Source organism: Neopsephotus bourkii, unplaced genomic scaffold (assembly GCF_033783945.1).
Source record: "Neopsephotus bourkii isolate Nb327-2 ecotype Australia unplaced genomic scaffold, CSIRO-AGI_Nbou_v1 NB_274, whole genome shotgun sequence".
NCBI classification, from domain to species: domain Eukaryota; kingdom Metazoa; phylum Chordata; class Aves; order Psittaciformes; family Psittacidae; genus Neopsephotus; species Neopsephotus bourkii.
In genome coordinates, this window is record NW_026900783.1 from 483,841 (window position 1) to 502,802 (window position 18,962).

Consider the following 18,962-nt stretch of genomic DNA (forward strand, 5'->3'; position numbering starts at 1 on the left):
ATTCCCCTTGTCCTGTCCCTACAGGCCCTTGTAAAATCTCTTTAGGTGTCTACATTATGATCCTACATTACTGTGAGCTCAACAGGTCACGTCCCAGGTCGGAGGAGCAGAGAGGTTGATGTGGTCTCACCAGGGCATTCGCTGTATCAGCTGCAGTTCATAGCACGCTGTGCCCCCTGCCCTTATGGGCATTTGTGGGCACATTACAATCCTCTGCAGTTCTTCATTTTTATAGGAAGGAGAATCTGTGGGAGAAGGTCAAAGAAGATTAATAAGGGAGAGAATGTCTAATAACTACACAATATTACACAAAAATAGGGGAACGACCACTGCTCACACTGTGCTGTTTGATCTTATTACCCTGCATTAGCAGAACCCGTAATTTACAGCTTTAATAAACTCCCAGGCTCTTTGGGCCAAGATATACGTTGCTGTTGTTTTTATTAGCTACATAACAGGAAGACACTCACTTTATGCAGTTTAATTACTCTGCATAAGCAAACACCTAATCACTTCTAGGGACTTGTTTATGAGCAACTAAAAGACACAAAATCAGACAAACTATAACCTTGAGACAGTGTTTTCACCTTCAGGTTTCCATTGTCATAGGCATTGCTGTCAAGTAAAGGTCACTCTGTCTTGGAACAGACATCGGAGAAATGAAAGCTCCAAGTACCAAAGTTCAACCATTATGCTCTGCCAGTTGTATAACCCACAGATTTGTTTTGAAAGCCCAGAAGAATTTAAGAGAATAAGAGAAATACAGCGTGGATCCTAAATGCAACACTCAAACGGGACTCGGAAGGCTATGTGTAATTGTGTAATATTCCCAGCTCTGCCTGTAAATTCAGAGCATGATTTAAGTACTCAGAAATAACTAAACCTCTATGGCTCAGTTCCATAGGATAACTTAGAGAGCCCCGACATAGGCAGGACTTCATTGCCTCACTTGGATTTGCAAGGTAATTACAGGCAACCTAATTACAGCTGTACTCCTATCAAACTCTATAGACCCTTCCCCCTTGAGGTATTCCCTCTCTCAGGTGAATCCTGTTTTCAATCAATCCTTTTTATTTCTTGAAGCAAACATCTCACCCAGCTGAGGTTCTGCTTTTCTCTCTTCAGGTGAATGAACCTAAGCTGCAACAAGGTAAACCATAGATGGATATTACAGCAACTAATGGGATGCTAACATGTCAGGGGGATCTTTGCATGTTGTCTTTGGCTTTTTCAGTCTAATCCTTTCTTTGTTTCAGCCATTCAAATGCCTACTGCCTTTTCTTGTTTGATTGGGTAGCCTAGGTCTCACCACCCTGTTTTCCTCTTATATACATAGCAAACTTGAATGATACATCTTCATTTTAAGGCCTTTCTGGCCTCATCCATCATCTTTTTCACAGGCCAGAGCTGTAGCACCTGCAACTTATCCAGGGAATGGTGCTGACTGTGGCTGCTGATGCTTAATATAGTCAAGCTTTGCTCTGTGCTGCAAAGTCACTTTGCTGTCTTTTATCTTTCCCCTTACTACTTTTATCTGCTGCTTGTCAATAAGTAATTCCTGCTTTTCCATGCTGACCAGTATCAGCTCAGTCTTTCCTTGGGGCCAGTTTTCTCTTCTTTTACTTTTAAACTGTGTATTTTGAGGGGGTTAGCAGTAACTTGTGTGTACACTTAGAGCCCTCTTCTTCAGCCAGCTGCATGACCAGTACTGCTACTGCTATGACCAATAGTAATTGTCTTAGAGAATTCATGTGCTAGACAGGGGAGTATGAAGAAGGGGGGATTTGGGAAACATGAAGCAACAAATTGCAACAGAGGCACCTACGTAATTCCATTTGGGATGCCGTACATTCTATGGGTGCTTTCGAACATGCCTCCAACAGGCACTGACCAACACTTGCACTTTCAGTATGGTGGGAAGTGTGGGGGAACTGCACGGTTAGCTTTAAAACATGGGCAGGCCTGGCTCTCCATCAAGATATAACCTGGCTGTCCGGTCAAAAGCTGAAGGGACAGGTTATACCTTGATGAACTGTTCTTTTTGTTCCTTTAAGTTTCATACAGTTTATTAACCCCTGATTATTCCCTCCAGGCACAGCAGACTAAGTTATTAGTTAATCTAGGAATACCTGGCAATTTTATCTCCTTTTACACAGTATACACATTTCTTAATATATATAGCTCAGGTGTGGGATGCACCAAACATCTCCCCACGGATGGAGGTCGCTGGAACAGTTACGGTAGAGAGCCACAGCATCTTTAACCTCTGGCACAGAAGGGAGGCAGCTCCTTCCCTCTTTTCCCCTTCAGGTCAATGGGGATCTTTTCCCCCCTGGCACAGCTCCATCTCTCCCAGGTAATGCAGGCTGAGTGGTTCAGCAGTGCTTAGCCCCAGGGCTGCAGCAATACGCTCAGCACCAGTTGTGGGCTTCAGTTTGATTCCCCTGCACCAGAGGAGCAGGACTGATGCTGCAGGCAGGGAGCAGGCTTGCCTTTGCTGCAGCAAGCCCAGCCAGAGCTGCAGGAATGGCAGCAGGAGAAGGACATAGCAGAGAAACTGAAATCCCAAAGGACAGGCAGGGAGCAGCAGTGCCAACCCAACCACTTGGGAAGGCAAAGGTGGCAATGTCAGTCTTGGGCACAGAGCACCTTGGGCACCTTCTGGAGGCAGAAGGAAGGAAGAACAACATGGTTTGATGTTAACTGTGCAAATCCTTGGCAGGAAAAACCGTTCCCTTGTTAGCAGAGGCTAGGGTTTGCCTGTGTGGGGGTAATATTCCATAGCCTTTGGTGCTGGGTAGTAAAGGTGCTGGTTTGTGTTGGCTGACAAATCAGCCCTGATTTAAGGGTAGCTAAGGAGGGTCAGCAAAGATTATACCATAATCACGTTATTTAGTTTATAACAAGAAAAATAGGTGGCAGATGCCAGTCATGTCACCTAATGCTGGTGCCCTGACATGCATTTAGGGGCAGCTGAATGGCGCAGCATAGGAAAGGTTATTCATCATACGTACAGTCCAATTTCCATGCATTGTTTAACTACTAAACCTAATTCACTTTCACACCCACTACTTAATTTAATTTCCATGCATATCATGATAGGAATCCAGCATCATCTTGCAGGAGGCTATCAGGAAGAGCTGGTAGAGGGCAGGTGAATGTCTGAAAAGCAAAACAAATTAGAGCAAACACTGATTGCTTCATAGGAATAGCTTTTGAAGGGACTGTGGATGCTTTTAAATGTTAGCACATCACTGCAGTAACAGAGCTGGTATCATGATGGAAGATGATCATAACCTCTGTGTGTCCTTCAGAATTCCAGTGTTTTATTGGTGACAAGCAGAGTGATTACAAATGGGAAAAGAACTGCAGGTGAATCACTTGCATTGAGTCATATAGTGCAACTATTCGCCTTTTCGGGCTTGAGCTAGCCTGAGTCTGGGCGCTGCCAGAAGCCTGGTTTGTATGTTCCTGGTACGGGAGCTGATGGTTTGGGTTTGTGTGTGTGAGAAGGAAAGCTCGAGAGAATCCAGGCTGTGCTGGTTTGTGGGGTTTATGGTAGGAGCTGTTCTTTGTTTTGCAAACTTTGGGAAAAATTGAATTAAGGCACTTTTAGGTTTTTAAGATATAAAGACATATTTTTCCCAGTTCATAAGTTAGCTGTTGTATTTCTCACCCTGAGGAATACCAACATTAGGAAAACGGAAGAATAGTGAATAACATCATGGGCCTTTTAACAGAAAATCATAGAATCGTAAACTCATAGAATAGCTAGGGTTGGAAAGGACCTTAAGATCATCCAGTTCCAACCCCCCTGCCATGGGCAGGGACACCTCACACTAAACCATGGCACCCAAGGCCTTGTCCAACCTGGCCTTGAACACTGCCAGGGATGGAGCATTCACAACCTCCCTGGGCAACCCATTCCAGTGCCTCACCACCCTTACAGTAAAGAACTTCTTCCTTATATCCAACCTAAACTTCCCCTGTTTAAGTTTTAACCGATTACCCCTTGTCCTATCACTACAGTCCCTAATGAAGAGTCCATCCCCAGCATCCCTATAGCCCCCTTCCAGATACTGGAACTGTAAGCTATTTAATGGTTACTAATACAAAAGTTTTGCATTGGTGATATTTAGTAAAACATTCAACTAATACTTGGAGTGAATGGGCCTGCACCATGATTTGAGCACCTAGAATGTCACAAAATCATAAAATCCCAGCCTGGTTTGGGTTGGAAGGGATCTTAAAGCTCACCCAGTTGCAACCCCTACCACGGGCAGGGACCCCTTCCACTGGAGCAGCTTGCTCCAAGCCCCTGTGTCCAACCTGGCCTTGAGCACTGCCAGGGATGGGGCAGCCACAGCTTCTCTGGGCACCCTGTGCCAGCGCCTCAGCACCCTCACAGGGAAGAGTTTTTTCTTCACTGTGTCTATTTTTTTCTCCAATAGGTGCAGTAAGGAGATTCTAAAATAAGTATTTGAATTTTTTGCTTTAGCTCTGTATCTCCCATAATGTGAGAGGTTTTCTTTTATTAGCTATGACTAGTAATTTTATGTATCTGCATAGGTTATTATAGGTCCACAGCAAATTGTCTCCAAGCTTCTTGCTGCTTAAGACAACATGTTACTAAAGGCAGTCAAAGACAGGATGTTTCCTGCCTTTAATCTAGTTTCCTGCAGACACCCAGCACCAGCCTCCACTTAACCCTGGTAGACCAGGTAGGTGGTGGGGGACACCACAACAGCTCAGAGGTGCTGGGGCTGGTCAAGGACCCCCATGCCTCCCTCACTGTGAGTGTAAAGCAGCTTCCAAAGCAAGTAAGCATCCTTCTGGGGTTGTTCACTGTAGAGCTGCAGTCTCTGGGGGAATACATCACCCAAGAGGCATCCCATACATCAGCACGAGAGCATCAGCCCTTACACGAGTGAGCTGCAGCTCTCGCGCCACACTGCACCAATCCATCACCAAAGCAAGCTGTTGCTCTAATGATATATTAGTGTAATAATCTGAGCGAGGCAGAGCAGTGATATACTACTCAAAAGATGGCACCACTTATGGGAACAAGGTTCCAGGAAGATATTCAGTATAATTACAAGCTGCTGGCTGACTTTTACTGGCAAGAAAGTCAGCCAATCTACCAGGCGGATAATGGGAGCTGCTTTCCCAGCTTGGGCTGGAAATGCCACTGTTGAAATAGGGTTGCTGTTAGTATAGCAGTAAACATTCACTCTTCCTCAGCTGCAGTGGCCAGTTTTGAATTTGCCCTTGTCATTTGGTGGCAAAATCTAGCTATCGGTTCCTCTAGGGACTGTCATTACCTCAAAGTCATTTATTTTTAGGGCCATATTTCCATTTCTCTTATTTTCTACATGTAGTTCCTCAGTTTTCTAATCTGCATTACAAGATTAATTTTACATGTATATTCATGTCATATTCACATCCATCCTCGGAAAAAACCTGCATTTGTTTTACCTTCATCCTGTTCCGTGGCACTTTGGTACCTTCCTGGTGCCATGTTGTTTGAGTCAGCAAATACAGGCAGAGAGTCATTTTGTTCCCTGAAGTTACCATTGGTTAGAAGTCTTTTCATTATGGGTTGAAAGCCACTTGCCAAATGCTTCGGGTTTATAATGAGCAGTATATTTTTCCATAGTTGTTAAATCCCAACTTTCTAAATCCCAACTTTCTGAATCCCTGCTCAACTTTTTACAGCCGCAAATTAACCGTATCTCATGAGAACAAAGTGAAAGCAATCAAATAGAGAAAAGATGTAGGTTGTAGAACGTTTAGAAATTGAAATTATCAAGTGAACAATACTTCTTTTTATCTCTGACTTCTGTGAGTCAGTGAGCCACGCTCCTGACATGGACATGGGCTTCTAGGGGCTGGCATACTGCAGTGTGATGAGAAAAATAGAGCTGAGGCATTGAAGGGCAATAAAATCATTAAATAGCCTGGGGGTGGCTTTTGTTCCTTTGATTCTGAAAGTTTCTTTCCAAATAAATGTAGGAACTTATGTTTAACATTATAATATCTATAGCAATAATTAATATCAGCCGCGCTTCTATCCAAGGTCTCACAGTGATTTTACAGGCAATTAATCCCACGAGGTTGTAAGTATTAATGCCATCCTTTATACACATGAGATCTGAAGGAAAAGGGGCCTAATTGGCTGAACAAAATCCATTAAAGTAAATGGGCTGTGGGACCTGTGACTTTGAACTGGGTTTTTGTGTCTTGTACAAGATCAGAGAGGAAAAGCTGCTGGCAGGGTATGGGTCACCCGACCCACTGCCCTGTGATGCCCCTTTTTGATGTGCTAGCCCTTCCACCAGCCCACCTTTGCAAGAAGACAAATCCCACTTATCCTGTATTAAATACAAGGCAGCCACTAGTAGAAGGTGATGAACTTATGAATGTTAGCAATACTCAATGGGATGAAGTTGGATTTTCTTTCAGCTGTTGATTTGGTTGAAAAGGTGAAAAATGAAGAGTTAAAGAAGAGCAGTTGAAAGTACAAACATTGTCAAGCGGATTTTTTGTCATGTCTCAGGTGACCATCAAAATCCTCATTAAATGTGACCACATCTGGGGAAAACAGGCTAGTTTGGGCCTGAAACAACTGCCAGAGGTAGAAAAAAACAAACACAATTGCGTGGTGCTAATGAAAATGGACCTCAAAGAACCATGAACAACCAGCATAAAATGAAGCTGTCTCTCCCATCTTCAAGCTCAAGCTGCCCAAAAGGAACCCAAGAGTCACCAATGCTCAGCTGAGGTGTTTCCAGATGATGGCTAACAGCCCAAGGAGTGGTGGTGGTGGTAAAGACTGAGCTCTGCTGTTAGTTTCTCTACATTGTCCTTCAGCAGATTATGTAAACTTCTGGACAGATCCTGCCTGCAGATGGTGAGCAGTTTAGAATGAAAATGATGGAGAGCCAATGATGCTCAAGCCTTTGGTAACCATAACCCTTCCTTCCAGGTACTCCCTGAGCACCAGCTGCAGGAATGAGGTTGGTATTGCACATCTAACACCACCAAAAAGGATTTTTCCATTCTTTTGCTGAAATTTGGGTTGAAATCAGAAAGGTGGGCAAGCTGGCATCCCCAGCTGAGCAGACATCCATCTCTTCTCAGTGCCCAGCTCCAGGGCTCCCAGCTGGCAACCCGCCTCCTTCTTCTACCCTTTGATAGATGGCCTTCCTGTCTGAGAAAACAAATGGGTTTTGTCCATGGTCCAGCATGTCAAGCCTCAGCCAATCTGGAAATAAATCGGAGCTTGATGTAAACATTCATAAAGAGATTCAAAACCAAAGCAGGTCCTCAAGAAGGCATTCACTGCAATGTCTTTCCATTAAACATGTGTTTTTCAGTAACAAAGACCCTACTTAACAGTGAATGAAGAGAAACAGCCCTCAATAACTATCAATGGGTTTCTCTGTGATCTCTTGCACACTACATGATGCTCCTGAAGCACTTCCTCTTCTGTGGTGCAAGTGCTGTAGGACACCCCACATCTGATGCTGCTCTCTTTGGGTGAGGTGAGTAGTGCAAAAGGAGATGGCCCTTGGGAAATGGAGTAGTTAACCATTTATGTGGGCCACTTCTTGACAAAATGCCCATAACCATTTCATTGTACAGTGTTAATGTAAGTTTTTATATAAGCATATATAGAGGCACAGATACATAGCTGTTTCTAAGCATATATGTATACACACACACACGCGTATGTAAGCATTACAAGCATGATACTCAGTTGTCCAGCATGGCATGCAGTATTTCTCTGGGCAAAGCCACCAAGAGAAGGGCACAGCGACACCAAAAGAGACGGTTGGGAATTTTGTGATAAATATGGGAGTTTTTACTAAATATGGAGCAGAAATCTTTTGGCTTCTCCATTCTTTCACTCACAAGCACATACTATACCCGTTGCTAGAGCCACACAACGCACAACACCTATCCCTAAAATGAGTTGTGCATTTAGATGCTAATGATGCTGTGTTGACCAATGTACAGGGGGGTTGTACAAGAAGGGATAAAGGAATTTTGCCGGTTTAACAGAAAGCATTGTTTGCAAATACCTGTCAAGAATGCCATGCAGCACCAGGACAATAGGCTATTGATACGGGGGAGAAACAGACTGATAAGGGGGAGGAACAGTTACTTAGTTCCAGTGAAGACCAGCTTTGTGGTTTGGACTTTGACCAGACTCCTAAAGAGCGTGCGTGACAACTAGAACTGAAAAGTTCAGGCTTGAGGAAGACTCATTTACTTCATCTTGAAGACCCCTACTCACAAGAGGAAGACTCATTTACTTCATCTTGAAGACCCCTACTCACAAGAGGAAGACTCATTTACTTAATCTTGAGACCCTCGCCCATGACCGGGGGGGGCAGTGCGCAGGCCAAAGGACCTTCTAGCTCATTATAATACGAAGCAGGGATAAGACATGAATGTGTATAGGCGTATTTTGCAACCTTATGAATATGTATAACTTGAGAGAATAAATGGAGAGGGAAACAACACTGAGGCACCATGCCTTTGGAGGAGCTATCCCCCATGCGTCTCAGCGCTGAATAAAAGCATATCTACTTTACAACTTTAACCAGCTGTGCAGTCTATCTGCGTATCAGTAACATGAAAGGTTTGCACTGTTCTTTGGGCCACATATTCATAAACAAACAGCTTTTTTACATGTAATTAATAAATTGATTTTGATAAAATTCGTAATATATTATTTTGTTACATTTTTCCTCAATATACAGCAGATGTTACACCCCCAGAATTCCACAAACTGAAGACACTTTATATCAACAGGTACAGAATCATAAAATAGTTTGGGTTGGAAAGGACCTTAAGATCATTCAGTTCCAAACCCCTGCCATGGGCACTAACCCATACCACCCAAGGCCTCGTCCAACCTGGCCTTGAACACTGCCAGGGATGGAGCATTCACAACCTCCCTGCGCAACCCATTCCAGTGCCTCACCACCCTCACAGGAAATAATTTCCTCCTTATACCCAATCTAAACTTCCCCTGTTTAAGTTTTAACCCGTTACTCCTTGTCCTGTCACTACAGTCCCTAATGAAGACTCCATCCCCAGCATCCCTATAGGCCCCCTATGACCACCAGCATGTTGAATAGGCCTCTCCCATACCAGATCACTGATGAATTGAAGTGAAATAGGAAATACAACAGGAGATAGAAATGTAGGATACAGAAATAGAAATGGAAATAGAAATACAAGACACGAACCTTTAAAATGTTTGGATGTCCTTTTTTTATATAACCTTTATACCACACATTTTCTAAGTCTGGTAGATCAGGAAACATGAGAGTTGAAAGATGGAATCTTCTTGTGGCTGGAAAAGTTATTTTAGCTCACTATACGTATTTTTTTTAAGGCATTAATAATAACTTGCTTCCTTTTATTGAGGTTACAGTATTAAAGCTGGCTAGAGTTATAGGTGGAAATTGGTGAAACATAGGACAAGTACCACATTAAAGCAGTCTGGAATAGGTGGTCTGAAAAATATACTTACATATAGAATATATATCTAGAAAAACATTACAAAACCCCCCAGCTCTTTAGGATGGAAAAAGAAGTATTTAATAGTCAAAAGAAGCAAAATAATGCATTTTCCCTTTTTTTTGTTAGACAGGTTCTCCTGGCAAGCACATCATATACCACTCAATGGGGAAGGCACAGAGAGCTTGGCTGGAGCATGCAGAGAGAGCTGCCTACTGGAGCCATTCTCAGGTTCAACTTGCTGGTGAGTGATTTTGACCATGTTTGCTCCTTCATGATGCTGCATTTGGTTTTAATAAGCAGTTGAAGGGAATTTATTTTTCAGTACAGCCTCTCATGAATTTTGGGTCTTGGTCTTGGATCATTTGAATGAGAGGGGAAAAAAACATTCCAAAAAACACTGAAATCTGAGTAGTGAGACTGAATCATCGAATCACAGAATGGTTTGGGTTGGAAGGGACCTTGAAGCTCATCCAGTTCCAACTCCCCTGTCATGGGAAGGAATAAGGGAAAACTTGATGAAGAAATGCACAATCTCATCATGTTGTCAGGGTATTAATACTTCTTTGTGCTTACAATCGTCAAGCTTGAATCTTTTACCCAAAAAGAAGCAAAACTGCATTCTGTTTTATATTTAAAAGCAACAATTTATACACGCAATACACAAGAGACCCAATTTATATACCTTTGATAAACTTCAGAAAGGTTAAAACAAACTGTAACTGGTGCCTCCTCATTTCTTTTTTCATTATGTCCTGGTGTTCCTAGGCAAAGATTAATCCTTTCTCAGCTTAGAAAAGAAGGAGCTGCTTGCTGAGGAATTCAAGCCAGTAAACTGAAAAGACAGATGTATGTTGGGTGCAGAGCTTGTTGCTCCAGGCCATGTCTTCTCTCCAGTGTGCTCACCACAAGCCCAAAAGTTAATTTCCTATAGTTGCAGCTACTTCATTGTTTTCAAAACTAAGTTCTATATCCGCTGGCTTCAGATAAAAATTTGACAGGTCTTATAGGTATTAAATATGAACTTAGACGAGAAATGCCCTGCAGACAGGTAATGAGCAGTGGGTTCACCTGCTGGAAGAGTTACACATCCGTCCCACGTTTGGATTCATGGTGCCTCTGGTTTTTGCATCTCTATCCATGATTAATAACAGACAAGCAGTGCCTGGTAGCCCAGGAGGTGACAGACACAAACCCAAGCCCTGCCAGGAGGAGCCAGTAGTGCTGAACTGCTCAGTGTCTGAATGATGCAAAGCACTCAGAACCTCCCAGCCCTTGCCCCATCGGTTACAGGGACATGGGGCAGGCAGGGTGCTGAGCAGCTAGCTGCCCATGGTGTTTGCTCCTTAGGGATTTGATGGTAGGGCCCGCCACATTAGAAAGACCCATTGGTGGGCCATACTATCTAGTTATGCTGATTGCTTCGTGGAGAAACTGGAACCACTTATATGTATTAAATAACAGCTATTTCACTGAGTTTTATCATTTCCCAGTTGGTGATGCTAAAACCTTCTGTAGTTGAGAGGCCTTGAGGGAGAGAGGCTTCTCTACTGGCCTCTCACAGCCCCATTGCCTTGCTCACCATAACTTCACATTCATCACAGAGCAAGGAGCAGTACTACAAAGATACTCTGTTATTAGCATTTCATCTACTGATACCATCACCCTCACGTGCCACGTGTAGGACCAGGTCAAATGCAACCTGGTCTAGTGGAAGGTGCTGGGTTGGAACTAGATGAGCTTTAGGGCCCCTTCAGGCCCAAACCATTTGATGATTTTATGACTCTGTGACCCTCAGGGGACATCCCACATCCTCTCTTCAGCTTTTTGCCAATGGGCTCAGCAGTTTTAGTCCTATTTTAATAGAATAATAATAGTTAAATACCAATATAACTATACACCTTCAGGTTGCTACACCAGCATCCAAAGGGGTGCTGGAGATGCTGAGCCCTCTCCCACAGCAGAGACCTCACTTCACACACCATAGCGTCTCTTCTCTATCAAAGTTGCACATCAATTTCAGACTACTTGTAGTTTTTTTCAATATATGAAAGAGAAAAGCTGATTTTTAATACTATTTGTTAAAGATTACAGAAGTTTCTAAAAGAACATTCCAGCCTTCAGAACCGTTTAACCAAATAAGAGTAGCTCTCACAACTTTTGCTCAGAGATGGGCAAGAAGAATGTGAACTGATTGAATTAAATATCGAAAGGCAAACATAGAAATAATAATATGGATGAAATCCAGCTCATAAATTTTCATGAGCGATCCAAAGTGCATCTAAATGAAACAGTTTAGCCATGTGAAGTCTACAAATTCAAATAAACAGGGTATTACACATAAGGAACTGCTTTCAATGCCAAGCCTTCGGTGTATGCTAAATCTATTATTTGGAGACACAGGAGATTGAAAAATGCATTAGACATTTCTCTCATATGAAGCCATTCTTAACACACGGACCTGAAAAGGGATTGCCTCTGCTGTCAGAACTTAGATATTAAAATGAATTAGAATATAGTGTGTAATTTAAATATGGCAAACTTGAGTGCATTTGTCTGACTGGCTCCTTTGGAAGAGATGCATTTCAGGATGAAACCGCAACTGCTGAGACTCTTTGGATTCTGATTTTAGAGCTAATTTAGTTCCTCGACACAGACTAATTGCCTCAAGCTTGATTGACCTGGAAATAGATATTTGTTAGCTAATCATTTTCATGCTGAATAAGCATAGTTGAATTGAAAATAATATTTGGATTGCTATTTGTATTTGCTGTACTTCTTTCTGGTTTGATAAACTCTGGATACCTTATGTTAGATTGCTTGTTTGCTGTTTCCCACCATGTGTGTATATTCCACTTTAAGTGAGGGGAGTTCATTCTAATGTCTGATGCTTCAGGACAAATCTGAGCGCTGTTATGGTGCAAACCACCCACATTTCAATCAGCTTTGCCAGGAAAGTATCGAATGTCTTGTTCAAGTGAATTAGTCGGACTATTCCCAGGCATCCTGTCCCTGGGTCCCAGTGGGGAGCTCAGCACACCCCTCCTCGGGAAGCCGCAGACAGCGATGTCAGGACGCAATGCTCCTGTCTCCGGTGTCGCTTCCCCTGCAGCCCGTGCTAGGGATCGGGCGCTCACAGCCGGCGGCCGAGGGTCACAGTCCGGGATGGGATCGGGATCCAACCCCCCCCATTTCTGAGCCGCTTCCATCGGGAACCGCGGAGCTCCGCTCGGCCGCTGGGTGGCAGCACCGGCCCGCGAGTCACCGACAGTAGGGAGGGGAGGGCACGGGGAGCTGCTGGGGTGGGAGCAGAGGAGGCCACGGGGATGCTGCGAGGGTTGGAGCAGCTCTGCTCTGGAGCCAGGCGGAGAGAGCTGGGCTGGGGCAGCCTGGAGAAGAGAAGGCTCCTGAAGGGGAGACCTTAGAGCAGCTCCAGTGCCTAAAGGGGCTGCAGGAAACCTGGAGAGGGGCTTGGGACAAGGGATGTAGGGACAGGCCAAGGGGAATGGCTTGAACCTGCCCGAGGGGAGACTGAGCTGAGCTCTTAGGCAGAAGCTCTTCCCTGTGAGGGTGCTGAGGCGCTGGCACAGGGTGCCCAGAGAAGCTGTGGCTGCCCCATCCCTGGCAGTGCTCAAGGCCAGGTTGGACACAGGGGCTTGGAGCAAGCTGCTCCAGTGGAAGGGGTCCCTGCCCGTGGCAGGGGTTGGAGCTGGAGGAGCTTTAAGGCCCCTTCCAACCAAACCAGGCTGGGGTTCTGTGATGCTATGGTTTCTCAGGTGTATCTGGGAACAACCACATCTCTCACACTGCCAGGCAATGGGCAACAAAGCACATGATGGTGAGAACACCTGCTGGAAACAGTCCCACTGAGCTAGCACAGCATTGGATATAAATACCAGTGACCTGGCAGAGATTGCCAGTTCTCGATCAGGCCATCACAACATGCTCCTCACCCTGCAAATGCTTCTGAAATTGCAGAGAGAGCAAAGTTGTGAAAAGCTCCACGTTCCACAACAAGAAGTATTTTTCCTGTGTTCACTTCTTTACCATAAAGGAGTTATGTGCGCTTGCACATACTGTATCCTGGGCTGCACCAAAAGGAGCGTGACCAGCAGGTCGAAGGAGGTGATACTGCCCCTCTACTCTGCTCTCGTGAGACCTCACCTGGAGCACTGTGTGCAGTTCTGGTGTCCTCAACATAAAAAGGACATGGAACTGTTGGAACAAGTCCAGAGGAGGCCACGAGGATGATCAGGGACTGGAGCACCTCCTGTATGAAGACAGGCTGAGAAAGGTGGGGCTGTTCAGCCTGGAGAAGAGAAGGCTGCGTGGAGACCTCATAACAGCTTTCCAGTATCTGAAGGGGGCCTATAGGGATGCTGGGGAGGGACTCTTCATTAGGGACTGTAGTGATAGGACAAGGGGTAATGGGTTAAAACTGAAACAGGGGAAGTTTAGATTGGATATAAGGAGGAAATTCTTTCCTGTGAGGGTGATGAGGCACTGGAATGGGTTGCCCAGGGAGGCTGTGAATGCTCCATCCCTGGCAGTGTTCAAGGCCAGGTTGGACAGAGCCTTGGTAAACATGGTCTAGTGTGAGGTGTCCCTGCCCATGGCAGTGGGTTGGAACTGGATGATCATAAGGTCATTTCCAACCCTAACTACTCTATGATTCTATGTTTGTGTGTTTACCTGGAATTACTGCTCCCTTATAAAAGGGTTTCTGTGAAGCACAAAGAAGTCAGCATTAACAAATACTTTGTGCATGTGTTTTTATGTCCTCAGGTGTCAGCTCAGCTGAGAAGGGAGAATTTAATGAGATCTTTGCAGACCTGTAAATTCAGACATTTAGAACATATATTATTTAGAGAATAGAATATTTAGGTATAAATCCTCATGTTTGCACAATAGATGCCTAAAACTTACAGGCAAATTCACCCAGCCCACACTGGACTAACAGCAGTAATACCAGTGAAGCTGCTCTGGCTCAGCCTGATGGTTACAAGCACACGTTTCACTTTTCCCTGTGGTTGTAGCTGTAGTTGGCACATAGGCGGGCAGCACATGGACAAGGAATGCAATGGAAAATGGAACAGGCTTTCTGAGGACAAGCAGCATCCACAGGCTGGTTCATCTGCTGCTTCTAAAACTATGCCTAAATACCTAGCATTCAGATGAATACTCCATTAGTGGTGTGAATCATCTATTTCTGATTCTGCAGTGTTCATACAGGAGCATTCGGTGTACACTTCACACTGGCAGCACAATGGTTTTCAACTCAACTTTCATTTCCACCCAATGAAGTTGCAAGTGCGTAAAATCACTGGCAATCCGCTTGTTTTTCTGAACCATTTTCCCAAAGCATGGACAAAGAGGTATTCCTTGCTGGGGGGCAGTGGAATAAACCTTCCCTGGGACGCTACTGTGACATAGCAAAGGGCAGGGCAGGGGTCTCCAGTGAAGCTGTGCTGTTGCAGTATTGCTGTGCTGACCGGTACAGCCCAGGAGGAGATTCTAGGATGGCTCCAAGAGGCTGTTAAATCTTTGCCTTGGAACTTGTATGTTTGTATATACATATATATATATATATATATTTATTTATGTATTTAGATATATTTATGTGCAAAATGGGTTATGACATTCATGCTCCAGGGTGGAATCTACCGACAAACTGCCTTCCATTAGGAAGAAATCTGATCTGCTGAGTGTTCCTTGCATCCCTGAAGCACTGAGGGGACAAAGGGGAATGGCTTGAACCTGTCAGGGGGGAGACTGAGCTGAGCTCTTAGGCAGAAGCTGTTCCCTGTGAGGGTGCTGAGGCGCTGGCACAGGGTGCCCAGAGAAGCTGTGGCTGCCCCATCCCTGGCAGTGCTCAAGGCCAGGTTGGACACAGGGGCTTGGAGCAAGCTGCTCCAGTGGAAGGGGTCCCTGCCCGTGGCAGGGGTTGGAGCTGGATGAGCTTTAAGGCCCCTTCCAACCAAACCAGGCTGGGATTCTATGCTCTGCTCCGAGCCATGCCCAGGGGAATACCAGGTTAGACAGACCTGCCACGGGAATGCCAACATGTAACAAATAATGTGGTTTAGAAATACTTCAGACATAAGGGCGATATTGACTACACAAAGCTCCAGCAAGACAGATGGACTTTCACTCCTGCATTCACAGCCCCAAAATAGAGATTGGCAGATTAAGAACTGGAGATTATTTGAGTTGTATGAGATGCCACCTGAAGGATTTCAATTCCCTACCACTGATCAGTATCCCATTTATATTTCGCTTTATATAGCTCTACCTACTGATAAAGCCATGCTTTTTATCTGTGTTTCTGAGAAACGGTCTGCAGTTTCAGAAAGGCAGACGTACTCTATAGGAAAAGAATATATAGAAATGCAATTTAAAGTCACTTTTTCTTCAAATCATGATATGTCTCCCATCAAAGATTAGAATTTAGAGTTAGAAATTTAGATTTAGGTTGGAGCAAGCTGCTCTAGTGGAAGGTGTCCCTGCCCATGGCAAGGGTCAGAAACGGATGAGCTTTAAAGTCCCTTCCAACCCAAACTAGGCTGGGATTCTGTGATTCTAAGTCAAGTGAAAAAGGTACCCGAACCCTCTGTGCAAACACCCCTCAGCAGTGTGGGGCCTTCTGATCTGAGCCTTCTGATGTGCGTGTCTAGACTGCAACAGTGGTTATGGGGTGTAGGACCTGATCCCATTGCATGGGAGATGCAGGAGCTGCAGCGCTAGTTCCAACCCCTGCCACGGGCAGGGACCCCTTCCACTGGAGCAGCTTGCTCCAAGCCCCTGTGTCCAACCTGGCCTTGAGCACTGCCAGGGATGGGGCAGCCACAGCTTCTCTGGGCACCCTGTGCCAGCGCCTCAGCACCCTCACAGGGAAGAGCTTCCCTATATCCAGCCTAAATCTCCCCTGTTTCAGTTTGAACCCATTCCCCCCTTGTTGCTCCTCTCTTTGCTACAGGACAAAGGCTCATGTGGCAGATTCATTGCCCTTGTTCGCAAGGTGCTACCAGCCGCTGGCTCTCACCCTTCTGGTTTCCCAAATCCCCCCTGTTCAACTCTTCCCAAGGGAAGCGGAACGGGTGATGCCCACCGCGGGGTCCGCAGCTCGATGCACTCAAGCGGGACGGAAGGGCCGGGGCGGGCGGAGGGGCCGAGGGCACCCGTGGGGCGGGGATGGGGTGGCTGCGCTGGGGGTATCCCATGGCCTCCGTCCGCACCCGCGGGCTCTATTTAAGCGGCGTGGCGCGGAGCGGCGCGGAGCCGCCGGAGCATGCACCCCTTCGGGCCGCCCGCCTCGCCCCCGCCGCCGCCTCACGCCCAGGCGCTGCTGGAGGCCGCCGTGTGCCCCGGCCTCTGCCCTCCGGCTCGGCCGCCGCCCGCCGCCAGCCCTTACGTGTGGCTCGGCGGGCACACCGGGCCCTACCTGCCCAGCGGGCCGCTCCTCCCGCCGGGCCCGGAGCGGGTCTGGGCGGCGCTGAGCCCGCCTCAGGAGTGCCCGCGGCCGGCCAGGCCGCCTTACTCGTACTCGGCGCTGATCGCCATGGCCATCCACAGCGCGCCGGGCCGGCGGCGCACCCTCAGCCAGATCTACCAGTACGTGGCCGAGAACTTCCCCTTCTACAAGAAGAGCAAGGCGGGCTGGCAGAACTCCATCCGCCACAACCTCTCCCTCAACGACTGCTTCAAGAAGGTGCCGCGGGCCGAGGACGACCCGGGTAAGCGGGGCGGGGAGCGGGGGGGTGATGGGACCCGGCCGGAGCGGCCCCTCCGCAGCGCCGGACCCTTCCTGTCTTCCGCAGGCAAAGGCAGCTACTGGACCCTCGACCCCAACTGCGAGAAGATGTTCGATAACGGCAACTTCAGGAGGCGAAGGAGGAGACGGGCTGAGGCCGGCGCGGCCGAGGGGAGCGGCGGGGCCTGCCCCGCCGGCGGGGGGCCCCCGCTGTACGGGGCTGCGGTGTGAGTGCGGCACGGGAGGGGATCGGGGCTGTGAACGGACGTGTTTGTGTGTAATGGGTAAATTAGCGCTGCAGCAGGAAGGGAAGCGGGGCTCGGGGTGGGCTGGGCGCGGAGTGAAGCTGTCGAGGCTGCGTTCCCTCCTTTCTCACACTGTTCTGGCCCTCCGAAACCCTGGGAAGGCTTTAACCTCCTGCGCTGTGGGTGTCCGGGGGGGATTTCTCCCCTTTCACAGCCAAGAGCAGAGCACAACCCCCACAACACCCCTGGCTGCAGCCCCCCGGATGAGTCAGTGCTGGTGCTTGATGGGTGCTGGGTTTGCAGCCTGGACTTCCCAGAGGTCATAGAATCACAGAATGGGTTGGGTTGGGAGGGACCTTAAAGCTCATCCAGCTCCAAAAGTGAAATGCCGAAAGTGAATGTTGCCTTTAGTTGCATTTTAAGCTGCTTGTAAGGTGGCTGAGGGTTGCGGTGAGCAGGTCATGTCGAGTGAAGAGGGGAGGTAGCCTTTTGCCGTCATAAATTAAACGGGGGGAGGGCTGTTTTATCAATGTCTTTGTGAAAATAGCATTCAGATCATGCAAAGCTGCCTTTGGACTGTGAAATCCATTGGCCAAGGAGTGGGCACACACTTTTAAACAGGAAAGATGGAGAAACTCTTTCCTTGGCAGAGCTGGAGGAACCTTCCCAAGACACTGACCTTCTGGGCAAGAACTGATTTCACCCAACACGCATCTTCTGCTTCAGGATACAAAGCTCTGGATCCAGCCATGTGGGTTGAACTCTATGTTTTCACCTTGAGACTGTTTGCCCTGGGACAGCACACCTTGAAAATGCAGCAGAACACGGTGAGAAGAGCCTGGGGGTGCAGGTGCTTCAGGGTTTCCCACTGGGGTCCTTGTAACAGCACAGCAAGTCCATGGACAATTAATGCCATATTGCCAGAACTTCTCTTCAGGGACCATTTCAGATGAAGATTCAATGGACAGAGGCCGTCATTTGTATCTCTTTGTGCTTCTGTTGTAGTCTAATTCTATTTTTGTGTATTGGAAAGAAAAGGTGCATTTTTCTAATAAATCAATCTAACTGGAGAAAGTTGCAAACCCTCTAAGCAAAAACACTGCTTGAAGGAAGAACTGTGTCAGGTAATGAGTCTGCAGTACCTGGGAAGCGGCAGACTGCAGTGGAAAGGGGTGAGAGGATGCTGCAGTGGGGTGAAATGCTGCAGTGGGATGGGATGCTGCAGTGGGATGCTGTAATTAGAGGGGAATGCTGCAGTGGGATGCTGCAGACACCCTGGGTCCAGACCAGCTGATGAGAGCCTGCTTCAGTGCAGAATGAGGAATGTCATACCTGGGAATGGGGGAATGTGAGTGAGGGAGTGCTAAATGCAACTGCAGATCCATGTAGGACCCATCACTGCAGACAGAAAGGGAAAGGGCACGGAGCCTCAT

The 18,962-nt window shown here is 46.8% G+C and overlaps 1 protein-coding gene across 1 annotated transcript; it reads left to right on the forward strand.

Annotated features, from left to right (window-relative positions):
* Positions 1-16,696: 16,696 nt before the first annotated feature.
* On the forward strand, positions 16,697-18,618 carry FOXI2 (forkhead box I2). Its single transcript, XM_061346729.1, has 3 exons — positions 16,697-17,267; positions 17,352-17,511; positions 18,077-18,618. The coding sequence occupies exons 1-3, from the start codon at positions 16,823-16,825 to the stop codon at positions 18,144-18,146; spliced, it is 675 nt and encodes a 224-aa protein (XP_061202713.1). The 5' UTR covers positions 16,697-16,822; the 3' UTR covers positions 18,147-18,618.
* The last annotated feature ends 344 nt before the right edge of the window (positions 18,619-18,962 follow it).

Coding starts and splice junctions, on each gene's coding strand:
- FOXI2 (XM_061346729.1), top strand. CDS start 16,823: ATGCACCCCTTCGGGCCGCCCGCCTCGCCCCCGCCGCCGCCTCACGCC. Junction 17,268..17,351: donor GCGGGCCGAGGACGACCCGG/GTAAGCGGGGCG, acceptor TGTCTTCCGCAG/GCAAAGGCAGCTACTGGACC. Junction 17,512..18,076: donor CCGCTGTACGGGGCTGCGGT/GTGAGTGCGGCA, acceptor TTGTGAAAATAG/CATTCAGATCATGCAAAGCT.